Below are 25,636 nucleotides of genomic sequence, written 5' to 3' on the forward strand. Positions count from 1 at the left end.
TGCCTTCTTTTCCTTTTTCTTTTTGTGTACGTTTATTTTTCCAGTGAGCAAAGAGCCGGCCCTAAGAGTACTTTCACAAGTGGGTGGTGAGCTGTGTGGAGGAAGTGAACAGACTTTAATCACCAAACCTCATAGGAGAGGCATGAGGATCTGGGAGCAAGGACTCTTTCGTATAGGATGTGACCCACAGGGAGTTCAGGAAAGTGAAACAATCAGTTTAAGGCTGGATGCAGGATCAGACCTTTTTTTTTTTTTTTTTTTTCCCCTGGAGTTGCTGAGCTATGGCATGTTATGCCAATGGAGAAAATGGTTATAGGTAATCAAAATCATAACACTGAAGAAGGGATGGACAGATGGATCGATGGATGGCTGATTAACTGGCATCCCTGCTGAAAAACAGCTCTACCTGCCAGGCTGTGGGAGAGTGAGCTCTCTGTAGGAGAGTGAGTTGGTAGAGAGCTGTTCTACTAAATGTGAATATCTTGAGGTAATGTCTTAAGACATTTGCACAATGAGTTTCCCCAAGTCTAAAACTCCTGCCTACCTCCTTTTATATCTCTGGTTCAGCTCTTTGGGCTTATTGAAAGAAGGTGGGGCTGCTATCTCATTCCTAAAAGTGGTGATTGGATTTGGAGAACTTTCTTATTGTAATGGGAATCTGCAGAGAGATATAATTTAATTCTGCTTTTTTTTTTTTTTTTTTTGGTTTGCTTGTGATCTAATCCTACTCTACAGAAGTCAGTGGGAGTTTGCAGTTGATTTTAAAAGACAGAAGATCAATCCATAAGAGAGCATATTGGCAAATGCTTTTTCCATTCCCTTCCATCATGAATTGGGCAAAAGCAGGGATTTGGGTTTTACTGGATCTATCACAAATTGAAAGCCTGGTATCTCATGAAATCCCAGGACGAAAAAGGCTTAGACTATGCCATGGGAGAGCTGAGATCTGTACAAAACTCCCTTGGAGTCTTGGAAGCTATAAAATGATACAAGTTCTGATTCTTGCAAAGATGAACTTGATATGGTAGAAGGATGTGAAAACAATACCCAGAGAAATATTGAGCTGACATTTCTCTAAAACATGGTATAAACAAAACCCACGATAGTTTAAATTTTTTTTTTTCCATTTTAGTATGTTTTATGTTGTTCTGAGACTGAGCCTTCACAGTTGTAGCACTCTGTGCTACTGCTTGCTTTAAGAGGAGCTTGCAGTGGAGGTTCTCAGGGCTATTTGTGTCCAGTAGTTTTGCCTACTCTAATTGTATTTCAGACTGGATGCTCAAACTAGAGTGACTGTCCCAAACTAAATCAATATCAAAGCTGCTGTGTATCCTGTTTATACTACGTATAATGTTCTGATAATCCTGGGATTAAAGCTCTTAATTTCTGCTGCCATGGCATATTTTGTACATATTATCTTTTTCTGTCCTCACTTGTGTACCACTTGTTCCCTGTCTGTTAAAATCATGCCTAGCATTTGAAATCTTAAAGTAATTTCAGCAACCTGCCTTTAAAAATAAAGTAAGGACAGCTGTCCATAGAAAGGCTTTTACTTCCTTCTCACTTGCTTCACTTAAATTTTAAATTTTTAAAACTTAAAAATCTTTAAGCTCTGGCTGAGACATGAAGTGTGTGACTGCGTGCCTCCCCCTCCATGCTCAATGGGTTGACTAGGAATGCTGTTTATTTCCTTTGACCTATTCTTATTTTCTTTTTCTCTCTCTTCTTCTCTTTGACTTCCTATTCTAGGATGAGTCATCCATGTTCTTCCAGTTTGGCCCATCAATAGAACAGCAAGCTTCTGTCATGCTCAACATCATGGAAGAATATGACTGGTACATCTTCTCCATTGTCACTACTTACTTCCCTGGTTACCAGGACTTTGTGAACAAGATCCGCAGTACCATTGAGCACAGCTTTGTGGGCTGGGAACTGGAGGAGGTCCTCCTGTTGGACATGTCCCTGGATGATGGGGACTCAAAGATCCAGAACCAGCTCAAGAAGCTCCAAAGCCCTGTTATCCTCCTCTACTGCACAAAGGAAGAGGCCACCTACATTTTTGAGGTGGCCAACTCTGTGGGTCTGACAGGCTATGGTTACACGTGGATCGTGCCCAGCCTGGTGGCAGGGGATACAGACACAGTGCCATCCGAGTTCCCCACCGGGCTCATCTCTGTCTCATATGATGAATGGGACTACGGTCTTCCTGCCAGAGTGAGGGATGGAATAGCCATAATCACCACGGCTGCTTCTGATATGCTGTCTGAACACAGCTTCATCCCTGAGCCCAAGAGCAGCTGCTACAACACCCAGGAGAAAAGGATTTACCAGTCCAACATGCTCAACAGGTAAGGGAAGGGGCTGGGTGAGCCTTACAAAAAAGGGGTCAGAGAGAACCACTGAGACCAGAATAATTCTGCTACGGCACGTGGTGCTTTGGGACAGTGGGTGGGGCTGGCCAGAATGTGGGCAAGGGGAGGCATGCTGATGGTGGGACTCGTGACGCTGTGCATCATGAGTGCTAGTACTGTCACCCCCTTAGAAAGCGTCCATGCAACGCAGGGGGGAAGCCAGCATGAGCAAAAGGAACAATGAAGGCATAGTGCAAATATCTGAGTGTGCCCCTCGATGCACAAAATTTTGCTTTTATAACAGTTCTGAACTTCTTGGCGTGTCTTTGCATGAATGGGTCTGTAACTCTCAGGCAGGTTCTTGCTGCAAGCAGTGGGGATGTTTGTATTGAAATCTAGAAGGCATCAGGTTCTGTTCCAGGCACCGGCAGTATGTGAACAGGTGTCCTTTATAGGTGATGGTTGTGTAACCCACCTGGAATAGTTTCATGGCATCTGTTGTCTGAGGACCAACTGTCCTTCTGCTGGCCATTAGCCCTGAATTACAGGAGAGAAGGAAGTGCAGAGAGATGGGAGAACTAGAGCTGCAAAAAGAGTCAACAACTCTGCTCAGCTCCTGCTTTATACTGGAAGCCTTTAAAGCCTTTGGGTGTCTTAAGAATCCAGGTTACCTCAAAGAGGTGGATTTGTGCTGTCACCCTGCTCATTGGCACCTTATTGGCCATTGTCTGCTGTCTGTTTTGGGTCACATTCTCTCTTGTGCACATTGTGCAGAGAGCCTAGGCACCTCCATCAGAACAGTAATTTTTTTTAGATGGAAAAGGGCATTTAAAAATAGGGAAAACTTATTTGAATAAACATCATCTTTTGATCCATATTCAGATTTTCGTAAGAAACAGTGCTAAGACGCTTCTTTAAGGTCATAGAGGAAGGCTGTGGTGGAACAGCCTCTAGAACAGCACTCTTATCACCAGATCTTCCTTTTTGTCCTAGCTGGATTTTTAGTGTGTTGCTAAGCAACCCAGATAATTAGACATAGGATCTGCAATTAGCCTGATGCCCCCTGACCTGCTCAGCTGTCGTTCTGCAACGTTTTACATACAGAATCCTTGGGCAGGTTGGTCTCTTTGTGGTAGGACAAGGGGAATCCAAACAGTAGCCATCAGGAGAGGTGGCCACACAGAGCTCAGCATCTTTGTTCATTTGTCGTGATGAATCATGGAACAGTGTAAATGTGATGGATTGCTTTGCGTGCTGTGACCCCTTACTGTCAACTGTCTTAGGCAGAGAGAGGGACTGGTGAACAAGAAAGCAGATTTTGCTTTGCCTGAAAGTTGGGGACTGAAAGAAAAGTCTATTATTTGACCCATTATATTATCCATAATGCTATCTGCTGTTTGTCTCTATGATGCACTGGCATATTATCAAGTCTTACTGCCTTTACTTCATCCCCATATTGGCTTTTTGCTGTCTGCAAGCCTTGGAACCACCACAGGCGCCCAAAGCTTTTATCAGTTTCCTTCCCAGCTAGGCTTAGGGGTAAGGGGTGTTTTCTGCTGCTCTTTTGAGTCATGCCTGGAATGATTAATCAGGGAAAATATATTTAATATATACAAAGTTATCAGAAATACCATCAAGGCAGGCTGTTGTTCTACCCTTCCAAATGAATAGGGATTTTGGAGGGAGCTGCATTGTCCCTTTTCAGCAGTTATCTAGAAAACAAAATGTTGTCCCCTGCTATGTGATGTGGTGTTCTGCAGAGACCTTCTGCTAATTAGTTCTGTTGACACTGTATTAGCCTGTGCATAACATCATACCCATATAGCTATGCTGCTTTGAGGACCCAGCATAACCTGTCTGCATAGCACTTCTTTGCATTGTATAGGAGTCGCCAGCTCAAAGACTCTTGAGTCTCTGGGTATGACAGTAGTGTTGTGCCGTGTAGATGTGCCCTGAACCCTGGGCACCCCACATGAAAGCGGTTCTCGTCACTTTTGAAAATATTAGCTTTCTTCTCACCTTCGTGGCCCAAATCATGCTGTTCCTTCTCCCTTGCCTGCTTTGGGTACAGCATTCGTGGGAATGACTGCAGATACATGTAGATACACCCGGCTTAGTTTGGATTCCAACATCAGTCTCACTGAGAAGCAGAGTCAATTAGTCCATGCCAAGCTCCGTTCTGCCACTACCTAGATTGCTGCAGGCACCTGAGCTAGCTCAGAAATAATTACGCTGTGTTGCAGTTTGTGTCTGTGACCACAGTGCAGATATTCACTTGCGCTGGCCTGTGCTCTGCCACTCTGGGGGTTCCGCCCCCCGCAAATGTTTCCACCTTCTCTGTATTTCTGAGCGAGATGGTTAAAAAGTTTGATTTCAGTTATTTTGGCACGTAGTTTTCTGCTTAAGTGAAATTACCTTCCGGCACCTTTAGATGTAAAAAAGCTAGTGGTATCCAAAATAAGGCATTGCTTTTACAAATCCAAAGGTTCAATGGAAGTGTGATAGCTTCAAGCTCAGCCTTACAGCCTGGAGTCTGGGCAGGAGGAAAGGCAGAGGAGACGGAAAAGACGTGGAAAGAAGCAGACATGAAGATATGAGTTCACCTCACGGAACCAAAACCCACCGAGATTAATGGCTGTAATCTGTGTTCATACCTTCAAGTCCTGTTGAACTCGCTGGAATTTACTATGTGCTAAGCTTCAAACCTCTCCTGATATACTTTGTCTGTCTCAGGTCTTTAAATCGCTCCTGAAATGCTTTGTCTATCTGGGATATTACAGATTCTGCAGACCTGGCTGCTTCATACCTTCCCTAACCCCTTCCACCTACTAAGATCCCGCAGCGCTTGTGCATTGCGTACACCAGGCAGCACCAGTACCTGCATGTCTGGGACACGGTCTAGCTCACTTTGCACTGGACTGAAGGTTCTGGAAAACTAATTTTAGTCTTGCCCTGGACCCAGCAATACTATATTCAGCCATCTGCAACTTACAGTTCCCCCTCCACATGCCTACACAGAATAGAGAAATATATGTATGTGGGCTTGATGTCTGGGGAGACTGCAAAGTGTATGTGACCTCAGATAATACATCACCATGTAGCTGGTGTTTCAGAAACCCTTGAAGCTAATCCAAAGTGGTCCAATTTTCTTCAAGTCCATAGCTGGGAGGCAGCGCGATAAAGGAATTTTCCTGGTTTATTCTTCGGAGAGTGACACATCCAACTAAAAAAAATGTGTAATTTAGTTCAGCTGGGGCACATTATACACTAAGACTGTGAATTAGTCATTTCTCAAGATCTGCCTTTGAACTCTGACCATTTCTTACTTTTTTTTCCCTTTCTGAAAGTGCAGTAATTCTGAATGCAGCTAAAATCAAATGGTCTTGCTCAACGTGGTCTCAGTTGGTGGTCGATCTCGGTGTATAATGGAGTAAGGAGGAAATGAATTGAATATTGCTCAGATTTAGAAAGAAAGCTCAGTTTCTCCATGTCTCTCCCCCCTCTTACATTGACACTTGTTCATTTTTGCAAGAGCTTGTGCAAACAAAGTTTTGTTTAAAGTATGGCTGCAAGTACAAAAAGAAGCAAGACCGACTTTTGTCTAAATGCCATTTCTTGCCAATGTAGGTGTTTGGTCTGCATCTTGTCATATTAATAATGGTCTCATAGCAACTGTTTCTTGTCTGTCGTGAAACCGTTTCTCCTTTGTGTTAGGCTGGAACTGTAGAAGTATGATCACGACCACTGAACATTGCGGATTTTGTCCTAGAAATGAGCCCGCTGGTGAGATAACTCCACTAACTAGTAGCAAAATGATACGTGGAGAAATATTTGTTCTACAAGAATTGTTAGTTTTCTTTTTGAATGATTCTTGAGGAATTTTTCCTCTAGTGAGGGATTTATCTCATTTTATGCTGATAATAGGCTTAGGTGATCATTTGGAGTCCAAATATCCAAATGCTGTTTTCCAGTTCAATTACGCTCTTTAATTCTTTGCCTGGTTTGTAATAAATACCTGTTCATTTATTCCTTCATTGTCCCAGAAAGAAACCTGGTGCATCCAGCAAACCACTGTGGTCTCTGCCCACTTATACTGGATGAGAAGATTACAAAGGTTGGGAAGGAGTTTCTAACAGGATTTTTCTCTGGAGAGATGCTCAGACATGGAAGCTCTTCCCTCTTGGCCCTTCCAAGGAGAGTTGCAAACCTTCTAGGCATTCTGCAAAGCTCATCTATTCTCCCTTCACCATGGCTGCTGAGGAGTGAGTGGGCAGAAGTGGATGTGTTTATAGGCAGCCTTCTGCTTATTTCGTTATTTTAATTGATGGGACAGATTTCCTTGAGCTCGGGATTGGTGCTTCTCATTACATTTTAGAAATGGGAAGAAATAAATAAATGACAGGAGTATCCTTGGGAGTGGAATTCAGGGATGAGTCATGAGAAAAGAATATGATTTCTGGCACATATTTGAGGAATAGAAGTTCAGCCGTTTCGTATGGATATTCGCAGTCGTTGGTCTACATAAGCTGTGTTTTTATTATAGCCTTCAATGAGACCTGGGTTCTTCCTACTGGTTGTCATGGCTGCTTGTGAATGCTGGGCCATAACTACTAGTTTGTTGTTGTAGGGTTACTAATGAGTTCTCCACTGATTGGCTTTAATAGTCTCTCATTTAACACCAGGCTGCACACACCAGATTTCATTTTAATAAAAAGTGCAGTGAAGCATTCGCTTTGGAATGAAAATACAAATGTGGAATTATACTGCCTTTGCAAAGAAATACATTAAGAGGGGAACAAAGGTAGGTTCAATTCTGTGCCTCAGATTCCTCAAATATAGAAACAGCTGGCAAGCTAGGTCGGCACATTGTTTGGACATGATACTTCCACTTTGGGCGAAATACTAACTTTCATCTGGAGCTTTCCATGCCAACCAGTTAAGAAATGCGAAAGAGCCCATGATGAATGGTTGGAAACTATTTTCCCTGGAACACCCAGGGCAAGCTCTGTTCTCACATGGCCACATTCCCCTAGAGGAAACTAGGAATTGCTGGGGCTTAAACAGAGGAACAGTGAGTCAGTGAGCAGAGAAAGTACTTGAAATAGGACCACACAAATATATTGCTTCCCTGGAGACTCAAGACCTTAGGGGCTATATATATCCCTGGAAAGGTGCAGTTCCCCTTCAGGGTGTTGTGCCACCCTGATATCCAGGAGCAGCACCATGCCCATAGCATCCTGGACCTCCTTTCCCTAGGTCAGTGCCAAGAACAGCCCAGGTAGTACCTTTCCTTGTTCCCTGGGCCTCTCCCAACTCACCCTCCTGCCCTGTCCTCTCCAGTCACAGCAACTATCACCTGCCGTGTTGGACACAGGGATCATCATATGTCATTTGCAGGTGCTGACATGGAACCACTCTGTGTTGTCTCCTAGCCAAATGAGCCACACGCCTTCACGCAGTGCAGCAAGGGAGTTGAGAGCAGGAACGGAGAAAGGACCATTTGTGTCGCCCTTTCTCCATTCATAGGACCGTTGAGTTAACCTCATGCTAAGGCAGGAGCACTGGCCAGCACTGAGGTCTCACTGGCTTTGGTGGGGTGGCATCTACCTGCTTGGCAGCTGGCTGGGCAGCCCTTCTCCAGTGGTGGAAGGCACAGTTCTGGGACTTGCTTCTTAACTGCCAGGAGGAGGGGAGAGAAGGTATAAATGGCACGTTCCCGCGGATGCAGGAATTGCCCTTTTCGGAAACTTGGAGGGTGAGGGAGCATGTGTAACTTTTGACCTTTCAGAGCCTTTAAGCCGGTGTCTTGTTAGCAGCTTGTTATGTTCCCGCCGGTTGGTGTGTCCGGCTGCCGTCAGGCTGGTGCTAGCTGGCAGCACGTGGCGTGAGCGCTGCTGATGGATTAGAGATCCCTGCTGCTGAAATCTGCTTGTTCCTGTCACCGCTCCAGCAGCAGCTGGAGGCCGGGGCTGGCCCGCGCCTCCCGCCTCCGTCAGGGTCTCTCTGCCTCCGTGCGTCCCCTGTTACACATCACCTCGCTCTCTGTTGCTTGCACACCGCCATCGCTTTCTTTTTTTTTTTTCCCCTCCCTGCCTTGCGTCTCCTGTTGCATTTCGTTTGTCCTGTGTGTGTTGCTCCCTGTTGTTTGTGGTTGTTCAGCGCTGGTGAAGGGCTCCAGGTTTGTAACCCTGGGGCTACCGGTTAGTCACACCGCCCGCCCAGGAGGTGAGCAGTGGGGTGGCGGGGAGCATTTATGCATGTGCCACCACATCTCGGGGGCAGCGTTGGCTTCCTCTCACTCCTTTTTCTCTGTCCCCTGAAGGAGGATGCTGAGGGGGATGCTCTTGACCCAAACCTCCCCTGTATGGGTGAGCTGCTAAGGGTGCCCAATGCAGAAGGGCATGGTCTGTGCCTGGCTGTCCCCCTTGCTTTGCCCAGCCCTTAAGCAGCGCTGCTTGGGCAGCGGGAGGGATGGCTGCCTCGCAGGGGAAGGTCTAACATCAAACCAACTCAGCACGCTGGTAGAACACTTCAGACCCCAGGCTTCTCAAAGGGAGTATATGATGGGGGGACAGCAAAAATGTTCCTCAGCAGGCGCCACAGGATGCCATGGTACTGCAGAGCAGGGCTTTGTCTGAGGGGGAGAGGAGGCACTTGTTCTGTGTGGACAGCTGGATTTTTCATCCTCTTTGCAATTAAAATAGGATGGGAGGGTTCAAGTGAAGTGATGGGTTTTTGGCAAGAGTTACCTTTTGATTAGAGGACAGACCCTTTCATAAAGGCCTCCAAAATCCACCAGCTGGGAATGAATTTTGGTATGCGCCATCAGTTTCCAGATGGGAAAATGTCCATGTTCTGCTTCCAGCCCTCTGAGACATCTCCTGCTCCGCAGCCAAGTCCAATTAGTGCTAATACCGTGGCAACTTCACTTGCTGGTGACAATATGCTTTAACTTGTGCATTCAGGCTCTCTCCGCTTTTCATGAAAAGCGAATCAAAATCCTTCCTCTGTGGTGGAGCTGAAGGAAGCAGTGCGAAACCGCAAACCCAGCTCTGGCTACGGTTTAGCGTCAGCTACAGCAGTATCTCACCCCAATCACAAAGTGCAGTTGGGGTCCTGTGGGTTTTAAAGTGCCCCAGGGAATTTGAAAACCCGCTTGAGCAGATCAGCGGAGAGAAGGTGAGAAATAGCCTCTTTCCTTCAGGGACTGGCTTGCTGAGGCTGTGGATATTTTCTGACTTGCACACCTGCAAATCGATGGTTAGCCATATGCGGTTTCATCACTAGAGCCTGTAAGGAACACGTGCATTTTTTTTTTTCTTTCGATAGAAGCGTGGTGTTTTTTTTTTTTTTTTTTTTTTCTCCCCTCAGACTTAATGTTCTTACTATCTTTCAAGTTTTTAAAAATAGGAACTGCCGCGTTGCTATGGCTCCCTGTGCAACTGTGGAGCAGCTTTCTCTTCTCTTCTCTTTGATGCAATTTGGGTTCACGATGCGGTTTGACAAGACACCAGCCCAGCTCGCCGCCTAGTGGTTCCCTCCTGGGGGGGCGCGGGGGCCGTGACAGCGTTCACCGTTGAGACAGAAATTCATGAATAAAAGGGGAGGGGGCGGGGGGAAGTAAAAAATCAGATGGCTTTTCTTGGCAGAGAGTCGAGGCATTAACCCTGGTGCATCCGGGACGAGATTTTTTTTTCGTTGTGTTCTGCAGTCTTAACGCCATTCCTGCGGTTTAACTTCCAACGGGATATTCTTTTCCCCTTTCTGTCCTACACCCTCGTGTGATGGAGCTGAGCCCTGTTAAACAGCTGGTCTCTTCCCCTCCAGAGGCACCTGCTGTTCAGTGGTCTTTGCTGTATATGCTTCGTTTAAGAAATCGTTGTGCACGTTTCAAGCTAAGCTCGCGGTTGAGTGCTTTGATGAATTGAGGCTTAGAGCACTCCTGACTACATGCCGCTGATGAAATTCCTCTCAGAATCATTGCTTTAAGGGTGTACTCGAGTCTTGCATCCCAATTTTGGGAAAATGTGGATCTGCGTATCTGTGGGGCAGCTGAATACTCATCTAAAAGGGACCAAACCAAACTGTGGCTTTGAATACCTGTTACCTGTGCAGAATACAGACCTCCCTTTGCAGCTCACAGGCCTCTCCACTGGCCTACTTTCAAGTAGCTGTAATTTTTAAAGTACGTTTTGTTTCATGTTGCAATTTTTTATTTTTCTTTTCATTCTCAGTCCAAAGAAAAATTTTGGAAAATTCTTAGCAAAAAAAACTGTTCGTCCAATTTTGAGTTATGAGAGTGTGAAATGAATGCATTTGTTCTGCTTTCAAATAATTATCCAGCAGTGGGGGTTCTGTTGGTGTAGACAAATAACTCAAAGCTAGCGTCACTTCAAAGTTCAAAAATCAGTTTGCAGTGTTAGACAAGGGATTCCTGCTTTGTTAAGGTTAGAAAATTTGACTTTGAATTGAATATGAACATTTGAAAGTGGTGTATGTTACCTTAGCGTCATTTTTGGGGGGTATTGTACATTCATTGTGCGCTGTATTTCTTTAAGTATTTGAATGAAAGATACTCTAGAAATGTGGTATTTAAAATGCTTAAATGTGAGCAAAATACAAACAAAGAAAATAGAAATGGCAGAGGCTTGTCAGCTTGTCCAGTCCACTATCTGCTCTATCATTCCTGCAGCATATTCTCTCCTGATTTAAGTAATAAAGATGTCCCTACTCAAGCCTGCAAGCACCTTAATATAAAATGAATATTAAAATCTAACCATAGTGCCCTTGAAATGATCAGACTGAATGCTGCCAGCCATCTTCCTACAAAGAAAGCTCTTTTCCACCCCTGTGGAGAGATTTCTGAGCTTGCTATATCACACTGAACAGGTCTCCACACCTGTCTTGATGGAGTAAAGATTGTAAGGTGATTAGACCTTCCCCCTGCAGTAATGCACCATGAGAAATGCTTGAAAAAACAGACTTAGTGAACTCGGGGTTGGTCTTTCTTTCTTAAGGATCTGGCGAGACATCAGGTAATTGGATGAAGAGTTCACCCACTGACGGTGTGGCCGGGGTGGAAGAGAGCTGCCACCCTGGACTGAAAAATCCATGCATCTCCGTGGCCTGACAGTGGTTAAAAATGCACAAATGCTGACTCGACGCTGACTTTTTTCCTGGGTTTTGAAGCTGTATTAAAACGAGATGGAAATGAGTTTTCAGTGTCTTGCCCGGCGTTCTTCCCTGTATTATTAGTGTCACAAATGAAATCATTTTTCAGCAAGATGGCTACCTCCAGTAGCAGTGTCAGCATCTTACATTTATTTATGACAGTCTGTAGTATCTTTTATCTGCAATTCCAAAGCACTTTACAAAGTAGAAAGGGATGGCTTAATTCACCGGTAAAATCCAGCCATCTCTGGGGTGAAATAGAGCAACTGTTTAACAGCACGTAGTATGAAGCGGAGATGAATACCGCACCTCACTGGAGCTGCACGAGGAATTTCAGCTGGCAGAATGAAATTGCTAGAGGTGGATTTTCGCCAAGACATTGGGGCTGTTTAATAAGCACAAGAGATTAGTGGCAGTGCCACACATGCCTCTCGTGTGCCTGTGTGAAGCAGGCAGCCAGCAGTTCCAGAAGTGGTTTCAGGAAAGAGGTTGTCAGCTTTTCCAGCGTGCAGACTTCACCAGCAGATGATATCTGCTTTCCAGGACCGCCTTCGTCACAAGGCCATGACATGTTTTGGGCAGATGTACCTTGATTCTACACTGATTACCTGCTTATTTCCCCTGGAAACTCAGCCCTGGGCAGAGGGAGATGTCCAGCAAGGCTGCTGTGTACCTGCTGCTGGGTATAGACAAGTGATAACCAGAACTAGATGGGGAGCAAAAGGGTCAACTGCAGTGAAACTCTGGGAGGATGCAGCCACATAGGTAATAGATGCCATAAATAAAAGATGGTCCCCCCAAAAGGATGTTTTTCATTGCTTTCTTCCCCTTTAAAATAATGTGTCGCTGGCAGATTAAGCCTTGTGAGTGACATGAGGTACCTCAAATGCAGACTGCTGCAAGAAATGCTTTCCACCCTCTTCTCAAAGATGCTGACGCTGCCCTTCTGCAACTAGGTGGTGACGTGTGGCATAGTGAGAGCTTAGAAGAGATGGTACTTAAGCCATGATGAAATGCTCTCCAGTGACACCAAGGGACTGTGAAGACTTTGAGGTGCAAAGTACAGATGCTTAGAGCCTCTAAATAAATCTGAACATCTATCAACTGCTCTTCAGTATGCCTAGCATGTATTCGTGTCAAATAGCTGTTCTGGGGGAGAGCATGGGATGCTGGGCTTTCCAGTATTTGACTTGCCCAGATCTGGGTGGTGCAGCAGGACCAATCTTTCAGGCTTCTGCATGTTCTGCTGCCCTCATCTCATTTTCCTTTTCCTTCTCTTTCCTTGCAGGCATGTAGTTGAGATACTGAGGGAGCTCTACTTGCAAATCTATTTTGGTTTTAATGTAGCTGTGAGGAGGAGGAGGTCTTGCTTTTTGCCAATGTGAGACTACCGGTCAGATGACACAAGTACCTTGGAGATGGTGCCAAGTCACAGTTTCTCTGGTGGCTGTGGAAAGATGCTAGTTCTGAAAAAGGCCTCTGCTTGACTGGCTAGAGTGAGAAGTTTACTTAATTTACTGATTTGTATTTTTCTCTCCAAGCAATTTTTCATGGAAAGCTTAAGTTTGAATTGATGAAGGCACAAGCTTAGCAATGCCGTGAAATTGATTTGGGATAGTTTATTATAGTTCCATGAAATTGCTTAACAAGAAAGTTTGGCAGAGCAAGGGAGCCAAATGAGAAGGGCATGGCACTCCCAACAGTGGGTGGCACTGGAAGTACCATGTAAGTCAGTACAGAGGGTATGTAGTCACTCAGGGGTAGGATTAGCCACAGGGGAGGGGAGAGCTGCTCAGGTGAGAGGCATTCACCACCTTCGATTGGGGATCAGGCTGGTTTTCACTGTTACTGGTTGCCTCCCTTTTTGCCACCCACTTCTGGATCCTGCCTCTTGGTGCTCAGCTGCGGCAGCTCTGAAACCTTCGTCACAGCCATCAGTCGGCAGTGTGGAAGCAGGTCCCTGGAGAAGGGCACTGGCAGAAAGGCAGCGAAGGAACGTGGGGATGCAGAGCAGGAGGAGGAGCGCTTGGGGAAATAAAGAGCATCACTGGGCTTGATTTTACAGCACTCGCCGTGAAGGGCATGCAGACTACTGCCAAGCTCAGCATACAGCCGGTTCCCCAAGTGGGAGGGCTGTCAGTGGCACTGACCTTTATTCCTCCCTGTGGTTCATAGCTTACCTTTTCAGTTGCCACAGGTAGAGCAGCAATGCCAAAAGCCGGAGAGGTGAATGGCTGTGGCCATTCTGCTGAAGCTAGGCAGCGGGGACTTCCACACCAGCAAATTCCCGCAGCCTTCTGTTTTTGCCAGAGAAGACAAAGGAAAGCAGGCGTATAAATTTGTCACATTTGTGACAGAGGCTTGTGCTAGAAGTTTTTTTAAGCCTCAGAGAATAAAGCTATGTGGTAGCACCTAGGGGTCTCATTTGGAGATGGCTGAGTAAGGAATCGTCCTCGGTCCTTCTCCCCTCACCATTATAGAAGAAAGGAGATGTGGAGCTGGTCAAGGAGACAAACGCTGTTGTGCCTGTGGTTATTTACTTAACCATTAGGTCTCCAGGACGGTGCTACAGAACACCACAAGTCCTCGGGGTGTTGTGGGTGTTCTCAATATAGCATTGCTCTGGTAAGTTGTCAAGGATCTAGTCTGGTACCACCAGGAAGCTGTGGAACAAGTTCTTCTGTGGTGGCACATGCTGGTGGAACTGTGAAAGATGGTGATAAATTGAGAGAGGTCTGTTTTACAGGAATGGCCCTCTGGTAACAGGTCACACCTTTACTGATGCAGACCTATGCCAAAAAGCTGGTTTTCCTAGTCAAGTCCTTATAACTCTTGGTTGTGCAATGTTTGCTGTGTATTTCACTGTTAAAGATGCCATTTCCTTGTGTTCCTTCTTCAGGCCAGGAATCCTTGTTTTGCCCTCTTGTCTTGTTAGCAGGCATGGAAGTGGTGGGCTTGTTCTGGCCAGTGGGTGCAAGAGCAAATTTAGAATATATTCTTCTGCAGTATTCAGAATATGTTCTTCGGCAATTCATCTAACCAAGGATGTAAGTAAGTGGTGGGTAGTCAAGTAGAGGAACAGAAGACTGAACATGTACTTAGATGTTTGAACTAACAATTTTGTGACTTCTGCAGTGGATCTAACCAAGGATGTAAATGGTGGGTAGTCAAGTAGAGGAACAGATGATTGAACACGTACTTAGATGTTTGAACTAATGATTTTTTTACTTCCTCCTCAACCCACTGATCCTAATGGGTTTCCCACTGTTTGCCTGAGAGAGCACTGGGAGGGGTTGGGAGTGGGGCTCTTGTGAGCTTGCCAGATCAACAGTAGTCTTTTCTAATTGACATTTTCTCCTTTTTCAACATAATTTTGGGGCAGGCTTGCAAGAGTACATTGTGGAAGGAGAGAACAGAAGGTTTGCTGGGGAGGCAATAACTCATAGGCAAAGCCCTAAGATTGCACTGACGTATCTGTGCCTCCATGCTCATGGTGCTTTGCAAAGAGCCGGGGATGAACCCATTGTTTTTGTTACCAGTCATGTCCCCTTTGTGTGTTGGTGTCCTTCCCTTGCTCTCATCCTCCATCTTTCTCATCCTTCCCTCAATAGGTGATTCTTTTCTATAGAAATGTTAAATCTTGCTTTAAAACAGAAGAACCACCCATTTTTCCCCACCCCCTTTCTTTCCTCTCTTTCATCTTTTCTTCCCATGGAAGTGTTTGAAGTAGCACAAGTTCCTGAGAAAAGCATTTTTTTTCTCCCTTTGTGCTTTCGCTCTGTGTCCCTTCTTCATTATATCTTCCCTTTGTTATTTTGTTCTGCCTGCCTCATCTCTGTGTTTTCTACCCATCTCTCAACCCTTCTTCAAGGCTCTTTATTCATTAATATGTTAATTTCTAGCCCAGGAATGCTTCTTGCAGCTCACTGTTCACCAGGGAGAGCCAGAGGAGTGAGCTAGGAGAGTGACGAAGGGAGAAAGGGAATAAGAAAAAGGAGGAGGACAGTAAAAGGAGGAGGACAGTAATTTACAACAGAACAGGACAGGACAAGGGGTGTCAGCGAAGGAGGAATCTTGCACAGACTGGTGTCATGGTGCCAGGGAGAAGAGTTTTGGATTGGGTTGGTCTTTCTGTGTTGTTTTGATCTTTTCAACTTCTGAAACATATTCTTAGTAAGAAAAAAATATTCAAAATTAAAAAAAGCACTAAACTTTTTTTTATTTGTTTTTTTTTTTTTTGTTTAAAGTAGTTCCTTTTTGGCAATTTCAAAATTGTTTTTCCCTCTGCATAAGGTTTTTTAAAACATCAGCTCCCTAGTCCCACCCTAATATTTTCAGGCTTGACAGATCATCATCTCAGTTTCAGCCGAGAATTACGTTGCTGGGCAATTCCCAACCAGGGCTAAGAAATAAGGGTAATAAGGGTGTCTGTATTGCCACAGGTGACAGTAGGGCATTAACTTACTGGGAAGGAAGAAGGGGCTACAAGGGCAGGTGGAGGTGAGAGGCAAGGCAGTTGTGACTGTGAGCTGAGCAGACCTGATGGGCGCCCTCAGGAGCCTCCAAAGGCTTGGAAAGCTTTTCTTCCTGAATAACATCATTGTATCGGTGGTGAGACACTAGAACAAGTTATCCAGAGAAGTTGTGGATGGCCCATCATTGGAAGAGTTCAAGTTCAGATTGGATGGGGCTTTGAGGAACCTGATCTAGTGAAAGACGTCCCTTGCCCATGGCATGGGGGTTAGACTAGATGATCCTTAAAGATCCCTTCCGACCCAAACCATTCTATGATTCTGTGAATTTTCCATCCTGGTATAAGTTTGAAGGTGGCTAAACACAGAAGAGGTATCATTGTCTCTGGAGCCTTTTGATCCTGAAAAGTAAATGGTGCCTCTGTTTCATTTGATGCAAACATGTTGCCTGCATGGTCTTTACACAAGGCTTTGGGCACATTTTGCAGGATGAACAAAACCATACCAGAAATTCTCTGAAGGGGATTTTATCCCAGCATAAGTTTACAGAGTTTTATTGTCTTCTTCAGGTGAGAAGTAGGTGATGGTTCAGCTTCTGTTGAGGTAAAGAGATATGGATAAAGACTACAAGACCACAGCAGCTAGATAGCAGTGAAAACGTTAGGCGAACTGAGGCTGGAACTGAAGACAGGTCTGACGAGTCAAGGACTTTCTTTCTGCCTCCCACCAGTACAGTTACTGGGTGGAGGGTTGCAAAGGAGTAAGTGCAGGCACCTCTGTAGAATGAACTAGATCTGGGAAGCATGCAAAAAGCCAACACTTAAACTCTTGCAATTCTGCCCTGAAATTAGGGAACCTCTAACTGTTGTATTTGCTGCTTTATATATAACATAGTGAGACCTCTGTCTGTGCTTGGAGTCCTACGATCATGATTGCCCAAGCAAATAATTAACAATGCAGAAATGAAAGTCAGCATAGGGGGGCCAGCTGGGTGGGTGGCTGGAGGTCAGAAAGCAGGTCTGAGGAAGGGCACGTGGTAACGGAGGGAGAGAGGAAAAGACAGGCTCTCATACAGTGCTGCAAAACCGGTATGAGCTGGAAGCAAAATAACCGGGGAGGAAGACTCAGGGGGACTGCTGCAATGTTCTGTGAAGTCCAAGGCCCCCGAGCCAAGAGCCTTTCATGTATTACGTACACATAACTATGTCAGACGAATATTATTTAGGTTGTGAAGGCGAGCACTTCAGACATAAGAAAATGCTAGAATTAAGGCTGCAATCATAATTTGTCACTCTCGTGTCTATGCACTACACAGCAGAGGTTTCAAGACTGCATGCTATCTTTCAAGACAGGACCCCTGCCTGCTTCCGTACGCAGGATGGGTGACATTTCCCGACTGAACAGTGATTCAGTATTTTGTTTTCTTCGCCTTGTTTAATGCGTAGCCTTAAGCTTTGTATTGTGCCTGCTTTCACAGGCTGCTGAGAAGAGATGATTCTTCGTCTCAAGGTGTTACCTGTGACATACGTTAGGGCAGTATCCCAGTACATCATGAAGTTCATGGGTTTTCACCCTACGCCTGAGAGATGAGAGGACACAAGCTGCTTTATGTAAATCCATTGTATAGGTGGAAAACTGAGGTGCAGCAAGATTAAGGTCAAAACCACCTATTTTTCATGGCCCATCTGGGACACCTAGAATCTCGTTATTCAAAGTACTGATCATTACAGAATGCTTTCTGTGTTCAAAGCAAATTCCTTTTTGACTTCAACTCAGCAATTCCTCGAATTGCCCCCAACAAATCTTAAGTAGGACTGAGAACCATTTTTCATTGACTTTTTTTGAAGGTAGAAATGGAGATCTGGTGACATGCAAGTAATATGGGTTGTTTGTTTGTACCCTGTTCAATTGTTTGTTTTGCAGAAATCATCTTGAACCCAGGGGAAAACAAAGCAGTCTCCAAACTGTTTCCTTATTTTAATTTTAATTTGAATTATTTCTTTCAATATATTTTAGATGAAACATTTAATTTCTTATTCAAATTAGATTATAATTTCAGTATGTCTCTTTTTATTGGAAAAAAAAAGTTTGAAAATGTTCAGATTCAAAAGAGGGCAGGCTGAACTATATGTTTTGTTTCAACAAAGTCAAAACTTTTATGCTTAGTTATTTGCCAAAATTGGGCTCTTCATACAGTACTTATTTTTGTTTGGAATTGCCACAAGACGAAAAACAGAGCCAGAACTTTTGTCCAGCCTTTGCGAAGCATCTGGAACATTAGGCACACAGATTTAGTGACTGCTTGCAAAGAATCTGGTTTAAGAGATTTTACCAATCTCTTTTCCCTGGTATCCAGTGGTAGGATGCATGGGAATGGTTCAGACCTGTGCCAGAGGAGATTTGGACGAGACATTAGGAAGCATTTCTTCACTGAGAGGGTGGTCAAACACTGGGACAGGCTTCCTAGAGAGGTGTTCGATGCCCCAAGCCTGTCAGTGTTTAAGAGTCATTTGGACAATGCTGTCAGTAACATGCTTTAGCTTTTGGTCAGCCCTGAAGTGGTCAGGCCGTTGGACTAGGGGATCACTGCAGATCCCTTCCAACTCAGATACTCTCCTCTCCAAGATCCTTGTGCAGAGGTAGGGACAAATCCAGCCTTGCAGAACAGCTCTCGGTTGTCTTAGCCATGTGATTGTCTTGTTTATTACAGCCATTCTCTACCTCTCCCTTGTTTACTGCCCACTTTCCAAAGAGCTACGTTTGATTCCCACTTCAGTCCATCTGCTGCACTGAATGAGACAGGGGTCCTGCAAGAAAAATTGTCACCGATTATGTCATTCAGGACTGATTTGTAATGGTTATGCAAAATGGGATGCATTCAGGTTGCTTGAACAACTGTAATGCTGACATTTCCCCATATTGCAGTGCTTGGCTTTGTGTAATGAATAAGCCTAGACTTTGCCAAAGTGCATGGTTTAGTAGCCATGAACTTTTCCGCTTTCCTCTCCCACCGCTGACCTCTTCTGTCCTGTCTCTTCCAACTTGCCTTGTCTCTTCTGGCCTTCTGGCTCCTTGTCCCAGTCCAGTTTTTACCTAGCAAAGCTGGGATCTGCCTCACAGATGTCTCATCTAAGGTCCAGACCCTGGATCTAGAAAAATCCAGCTTCCTCTTCTGGACTGTGTGCCCCTTGTTTTCATCCATTTCCACTTATCTCACAGTCTGGCTCCTTGTTCCATCTGTGCTTGGCCACCCTTGGCCTCAGCAAGTCCCAGACTCTTTGCCCAAGTGGTCCAGGCGTCACACCTCCTAGTGTTCTTCTCCCATGCCGCATTTCAGACCCATACTTCTCCCAAGTAAATGTATCCTGATCACCTTCCTGATTCTTTCCACTACTTTGGAATTAGCCAGCCTCCTCTTCCAGCAGTCCCTGTGTGCGGGGAGCAGGCAGGATCAGGGGAAATGCAAACCAAAGAGGTGCAGTCCTCCTTCTCTTGCGTCCCTAGTCCAGAGGTAGACCTTCCTTGAGCTTGTGTAGAGAAAGTCCCTTAGACTACAGAAGGCCCAGTGAGGAGATCATTTTCAAAAAGAGTGAGGAGAGTATTTTCGAAAAGTTGGTGTTGTGGTGGTTTTGGTTTTTTTTTAAAAGCTCTATTAAGTCTCTGTTGAACAAGTGTAAATTCCAGTTTTTCCAAAAGCTTATGACCTGTCTAGGTTTTCACAAGTATGGCAAAAATCAACATGTGACATGAAAGGAACTTTTTCTTTCCCCTCTCATCAAAATTCAAGTCCCTTGAAAGCAGAGAATTTGCTGGAGCTTTTTAAAAAGGTCACTATTTTTTTCTTAACATTCGTAAAACAGCTTCTTTACTCTAGCCTATTTTTGGAAATGGATGGACCACTTTTCCTTTGGTTTTCCTTCAGTATCAAACCTGGGATAAGCATCTGATATGGAAAATTTCAATCTGAAAGATAGAATTTGGCGTAGCTAGAGGAACCTGTAAGGAAGGCTTTACAGTAGGAAGCAGAGGGCAGCCTGGAGAGACAGCAGTACCAGCATCAGCAATGCAGATCTCACCTCTGTCTGTGGGCTTCCTGGAGCATTTTTAGGAGGTCAAGGAGGGTCTGCTCACTGGCTAACTGGCTAAACATGTCTTTGTAGATGCTTAAATCTGGGGCTCAGTCAGCAAGCAGAGAAATGATTTGTTTTATTTCAGTTTGAATTAAAAACAAGGTTTCCTAAAAAAAAAAAGCCTACCCCAGGCTTTCAGCACCTTTAATACTCATTTAAAAATGCATGTCACACAATAAAAGAAAATCAGTGCCAGTCCCCAGCGTGGAACTAAAACCAACCAGCCAAACAGTTAGAACAAACAAGCAAAGAGTGGAAAAAATCCAATCCTCCACAGGCTGTCTTTCTCTTTCTCCTCCTTCTCTCCCTCCCTCCTTGCTTCAGCCATGGGTGTTCGTCTATGGGGCTGTATTTTTGCAGTCCTACCTTCACTAAAGCGCGTTAACCCCTGCAGCTCATGAGTCGTCCCCAAACATGGGAAGCCTTGACAAGAAGAAAACAACACCAGAGTTACTGCTTTTCCTCACTTTTTGTACAGAATTTCTAGGAGCCCACTGGCATGGTGAGGTTACAGGTTCCAGCTGAGAGCTCTGGCTATGTGCTACATCCTGTGAGAGACTGGAGGAGGGGACATGTTTGGGGTCAGAATGCTGAGAGAGATTTGGCAATTTGTTTCAACCACCAAGCATCTTCTGATACTTGATGCATCCTCCCTTGGTCTCTCCTTGGAGAAAGTCCAGTAGAAAGCATCGCTTCTGTGGACTCCAGGACAGGCATTCTCTGGGAGAGGATTTTGGAAACAGAAGCCCTGGGGCTCTGGGGAATGGGTGGCACAGCCTTGAACCTCTGCACTAGCGCTGACTAAATATACCTGCCTCCTAATGGCAATGTGGTGGGACTTGTGACATGAACAAGGCATCTCAGTCTGATTCAGAGCTGAAATTACCCCTCTCCTAAGCCAGTCCCCTTCTCAGATAGTTCCTGTAAGTCGTCTGCAGCAGAAAGGGCAGGGGCTTGCGCGGGGATGAATTATGAACTGTCTTCTCCTGGCAGGTAAGTGATCCTTTCTGGGTGGCATTCAGCAGACAGTGGAGGGAACTTCCCTGCCTGCTGCCCACTTTATACCTTTCTCAGAGATAAATAAAAATCTCCAGGGCTATTATGATGCCTCCTCACATGAGCCTGAAATGTACTGAGTATAGACTTGAAGAAAAAGAGGAAACAGGAAAAATCATCAGCATCTCAAATGATGTGCAAGAGGGTTGGTGCCTGTGGCACTGCGTGTATTCAATTTCAGCATGCTGTATTTACTTCTGTTTCCCCTCTCTGAAAAGGCAACCTTCAGGCACTTCGCTAAATGGATTGAAAGGTTTGTCTGGTTTTAATGATGCTTCTGAAAGAGCCTGTTGTTATTCCTCTACTCAGATACTTCTGAGAGATTTTGCAATGCCTCTTGGTAAATCAGAACATTATGAACACCTTGGCATTTAGTGGGTAGACAATGTTCTGTTCTGGGACTACTTTAGGAGGAGTGACTGGGGTTAATAAGCTAATGTTTTCTAGGAGAGGGTATCGTAATATGGGAGAGTATGGGAACAATCAGCAGATTAATTAAGATGTGTGTAATGGAGTGGTATGAACGTTTAACTGTAGCAATCAGATGAATTGGAAGAACAGTTTCTGTCTCAGGTGCGATCCTTTAGGGACACAGAATCTATTTGCCCCGTGAAGTACAATTCCGTGTACACTTTTACAGCAAACCTGCCTTAGTGGAGACAGACCCAGGCTCTACCCTTAATTATCATGGTATAAATCTGTAAAACCAGAGTGTCCAAAATGAGGAAGACTGAGTGCCGCAGAAGAACTGGTAGCAGAGGAAAACTAACTGGAGTCATGGTGGTTTACCTGCATAGCTGAGATAAAATCTGGCTCTATAGCTTTAGCAGTGAAGAGGGGAACTCAGTGAGCTGGCATGAGTGAAAGGATGTGTTTCTGGTTCCTCAGCATGACAGTCATGAACCAGCATCCAGGAAAAAAAAGTTGGAGGGTTTTTTCCCCCCCCCTCACATTCCCAAGTGGCCTGGGCTACATACCAGTGGAGAAGAATGGAATAGCTTGTGGGAGAAAATATTGATTTGGTCCCACTGACTGGTATCATTTATGCACACGCTTGGATTAGGGAAGAAATCCTACTTAGTACTTCTGTGACCTTAGACAAGCAACTGCTGTAGGGGTGTCACACGTATTTAATTATCAGTACAGTTACACCTATCCTTAGCCAGGCTGGGGCTGGCACTGTACCCCACTGTGAGGGTGCTCTGCTTGGATACGACAGACTCAGGCTTCAAAGAAGATCTAAGTATTTTCTGTGGTATGAGATTACTTCAGAAGAAGGGATTTAGCTAAATTCTTCTATATTAGTATACATGACAACTCCAAATTTAGGGGGCCTTCCCAGGGAGACCTTGGTTGACATCCTTATCTGAACAGCCAGGCATTTAGGACTTGAGGTCCCTGTGCTTTAACTACTGGGTTTAACTAGTGGGCTTTTTGGAGGGGAAAGGAAGATCTTGGTGACTGACTTGAGGAAGGCAGTGGAGAGAGCAGAGGACGTGAGCATCCAAAGGCCTGTGGATAATGATGTGGAAGAATGGACGTGAATTGTAAAAGGCTCTGTCTCCACAAGGGCATTACCTTCTCTTGAGCTCTGAAGAGCGTCTGAAGCCACTTTCCATCTCACACCTTGTAAAACTTGAGCCTAGTGCATGAGCACTAGCTTTTAGAAATGATGGGCCAGCAGCTGAGCCCCAGTACTTGGTGTGCCATATAGCACCATGTGGACAAAGAAAAATAGCCAGGACTGGAGTCCTGAGTGCATTCATTGCCTGATTTTCACTCAAGCAAAAGATAATGGTGCAGATAGAAGCAGCTATCCTATTTCTTATCATGTTAAAGAGCTTGTTAATAGCCTCCTGTCTCCTTCCCATCCCTTAGGCAACCAGCATAAGCAGCAAGTGTAAATAAGTAAGGATATGCAAAGGGCGAAATTTCATTCCAGCTCAGGGCATGTTCTGTGATGCAACGCACAAGCAGTTAGAGGGAAGGCTGGGATGCAAATCTGTAGTGCTCCTTCCCAGAGCTGGTGATAATTGTTATAGGCAGACAGAGTCGGGGTGTGGATGGAGCTGAGTGGGACTATGTGAGTGGGAGAAGAAACATGCCTGACCGACTCTGGCAATGGGGGGGGGGGGGGGGGTGCCTATTCTGGCAGCAGGTGGGTGAGCATGTGGGCTCCAGTGAGAGTGTGGTGAAGATGCATGACTGAATTATTAGTTCGTTATGCATGTGGCTGAGTCAGGTGGGGGGAGGACGGTGGTCAGTGGAGCAGATTTCTTCTGCCCTTCTGGTCATGATGCGAAGAAAATACTGAGACCAGGGCCATCTTGGGCATAACGATCATGAAATGCTAGAGTTTTTGATTCTTGGACAGGCAAGGAGGGGGGTCAGCAGAACTCCCACCCTGGGCTTCCGGAGGGCAGACTTTGGTCTTTTCAGGAGTCTTGGGAGGTAGTCCTGAAGGGCAAAGGAGTTCAGGAAGGCTGGATGTTTTTCAAGGAGGAAGTCTTAAAGGCCCAGGAGCCAGCTGTCTCCATGTGCTGAAAAACAAGCTTTCGGGGAAAAAGACTGGTCTGGATGAACAGAGTGGTATGGTTGCAACTGAGGGAAAAAAGAATTTACGGCCTTTGGAAGAAGGGGCAGGTCACTCATGGGGACTACAAAGATGTTGTGAGTCTATGTAGGGAGAAAATTAGAAGGGCCAAAGCCCAACTAGAACTTAACCTGGCTTCTGATGTTGAGGACAATAAAAGAAGTTTCTATAAATACATTAGCAATAAAAGGAGGACTAAGGATAATCTCCATCCTTTATTAGATGGGGGCGGAAACATGGTGACAAAGGATGAGGAAAAGCTGAGGTACTTAATGCCTTCTTTGCCTCAGTCTTAACAATAAGACCAGTTGTTCTGTGAGTACCCAGGCCCCTGAGCTAGTAGATAGGGGTGGGGAGCAGAATGAGGCCCCTATAATCCACGGGGAAATGGTGAGGGGCCTGCTACAGCACTTAGACATACATAAGTCTATGGGGCTTGGGATCTGCCCAAGGGTACTGAGGGAGCTGGTGGAAGTGCTCACCAGGCCGCTTTCCATTATTTATCAGCAATCCCGACTAACTGGGGAGGTCCCAGTTGACAGGAGGTTAGCGAATGTGATGCCTATTCACAAGAAAGGCTGGAAGGAGGATCCGGGGAACTACAGGCCTGTCAGTCTGACCTTGGTGCTGGGAAAGGTCATGGAGCAGATCATCCTGAGTGCCATCACGCGGCACATGCAGGACAACCAGGTGGTCAGACCCAGTCAGCGTGGGTTCGTGAAAGGCAGGTCCTGCTTGACTAACCTGATCTCCTTCTATGACAAGGTGACATGCTTAGTGGATGAGGGAAAGACTGTGGATGTTGTTTGCCTAGACTTTAGTAAAGCCTTTGACACCATTTCCCACAGCATTTTCCTGGAGAAACTGGCTGCTTATGGCTTGAGTGGGTGTACTCTTCGCTGGGTAAAAAACTGGCTGGAGGGCTGGGCCCAAAGAGTGGTGGTGAATGGAGTTAAATCCAGTTGGCAGCCGGTCATAAGTGGTGTTCCCCAGAGCTCAGTATTGGGCCTGGTTCTCTTTAATATCACTATCAATGATCTAGACGAGGGGATCAAGTGCACCCTCAGTAAGTTTGCAGACAACACCAAGTTGGGTGGAAGTGATGATCTGCTTGAGGGTAGGATAGCTCTACAGAGGGATGTGGACAGGCTGGATTGATGGGCCAAGGCCAATGGTATGAGGTTCAACAAGGCCGAGTGCTGGGTCCTGCACTTGTGTCACAACAACCCCATGCAGCGCTACAGGCTTGGGGAAGAGTGGCTGGAAAGCTGCCCAGCAGAAATATACCTGGGGGAGCTGGTCAACATCTGGCTGAATATGAGCCAGCAGTGTGCCCAGGTGGCCAAGAAGGCCAACAGCGTCCTGGCCTATATCAGGAATAGTGTGGCCAGCAGGACTAGGGAAGTGATCATCCCCCTGTATTCGGCACTGGTGAGGGTCCACCTTGAATCATGTGTTCAGTTTTGGGCCCCTCACTATAAGAAAGACATTGAGATTCTGGAGCGTGGCCAGAGAAGGGCAACGAAGCTGGTGAGTGGTCTGGAGGACAAGTCTTACGAGGAGTGGCTGAGGGTGCTGGGGTTGTTTAGCCTGGAGAAAAAGAGGCTGAGGGGAGACCTTATCGATCGCTCTCTACAACTACCTGAAAGGAGATTGTAGAGAGGTGGGAGTTGATCTCTTCTCCCAAAAAACAAGGGATAGGACAAGATGAAGTGGCCTGAAATTACGCCAGGAGAGGTTTAGATTGGATATTAGGAAAAATTTCTTCACCGAAAGGGTTATCAAACATTATAACAGGCTGCCCAGGGAAGTGGTGGAATTGCCATCCCTGGGGGTATTTAAAAGACAGGTAGATGTGGTGCT

General features: G+C 45.5%; 1 protein-coding gene across 3 annotated transcripts in view; it reads left to right on the forward strand.

The window, feature by feature from the left end:
* The window catches only part of GRIN2B (glutamate ionotropic receptor NMDA type subunit 2B), a 222,031-nt gene that overhangs the window by 98,825 nt on the left and 97,570 nt on the right, over positions 1–25,636 (forward strand). For all 3 annotated transcript variants that reach the window (XM_054188128.1, XM_054188129.1, XM_054188130.1), the window contains one exon: positions 1,750–2,348. In XM_054188128.1, the coding sequence (XP_054044103.1) occupies positions 1,750–2,348 (599 nt within the window). The remainder of the gene's footprint in view (positions 1–1,749; positions 2,349–25,636) is intronic.

Source organism: Rissa tridactyla, chromosome 1 (assembly GCF_028500815.1).
Source record: "Rissa tridactyla isolate bRisTri1 chromosome 1, bRisTri1.patW.cur.20221130, whole genome shotgun sequence".
In the NCBI taxonomy this organism is placed as follows: domain Eukaryota; kingdom Metazoa; phylum Chordata; class Aves; order Charadriiformes; family Laridae; genus Rissa; species Rissa tridactyla.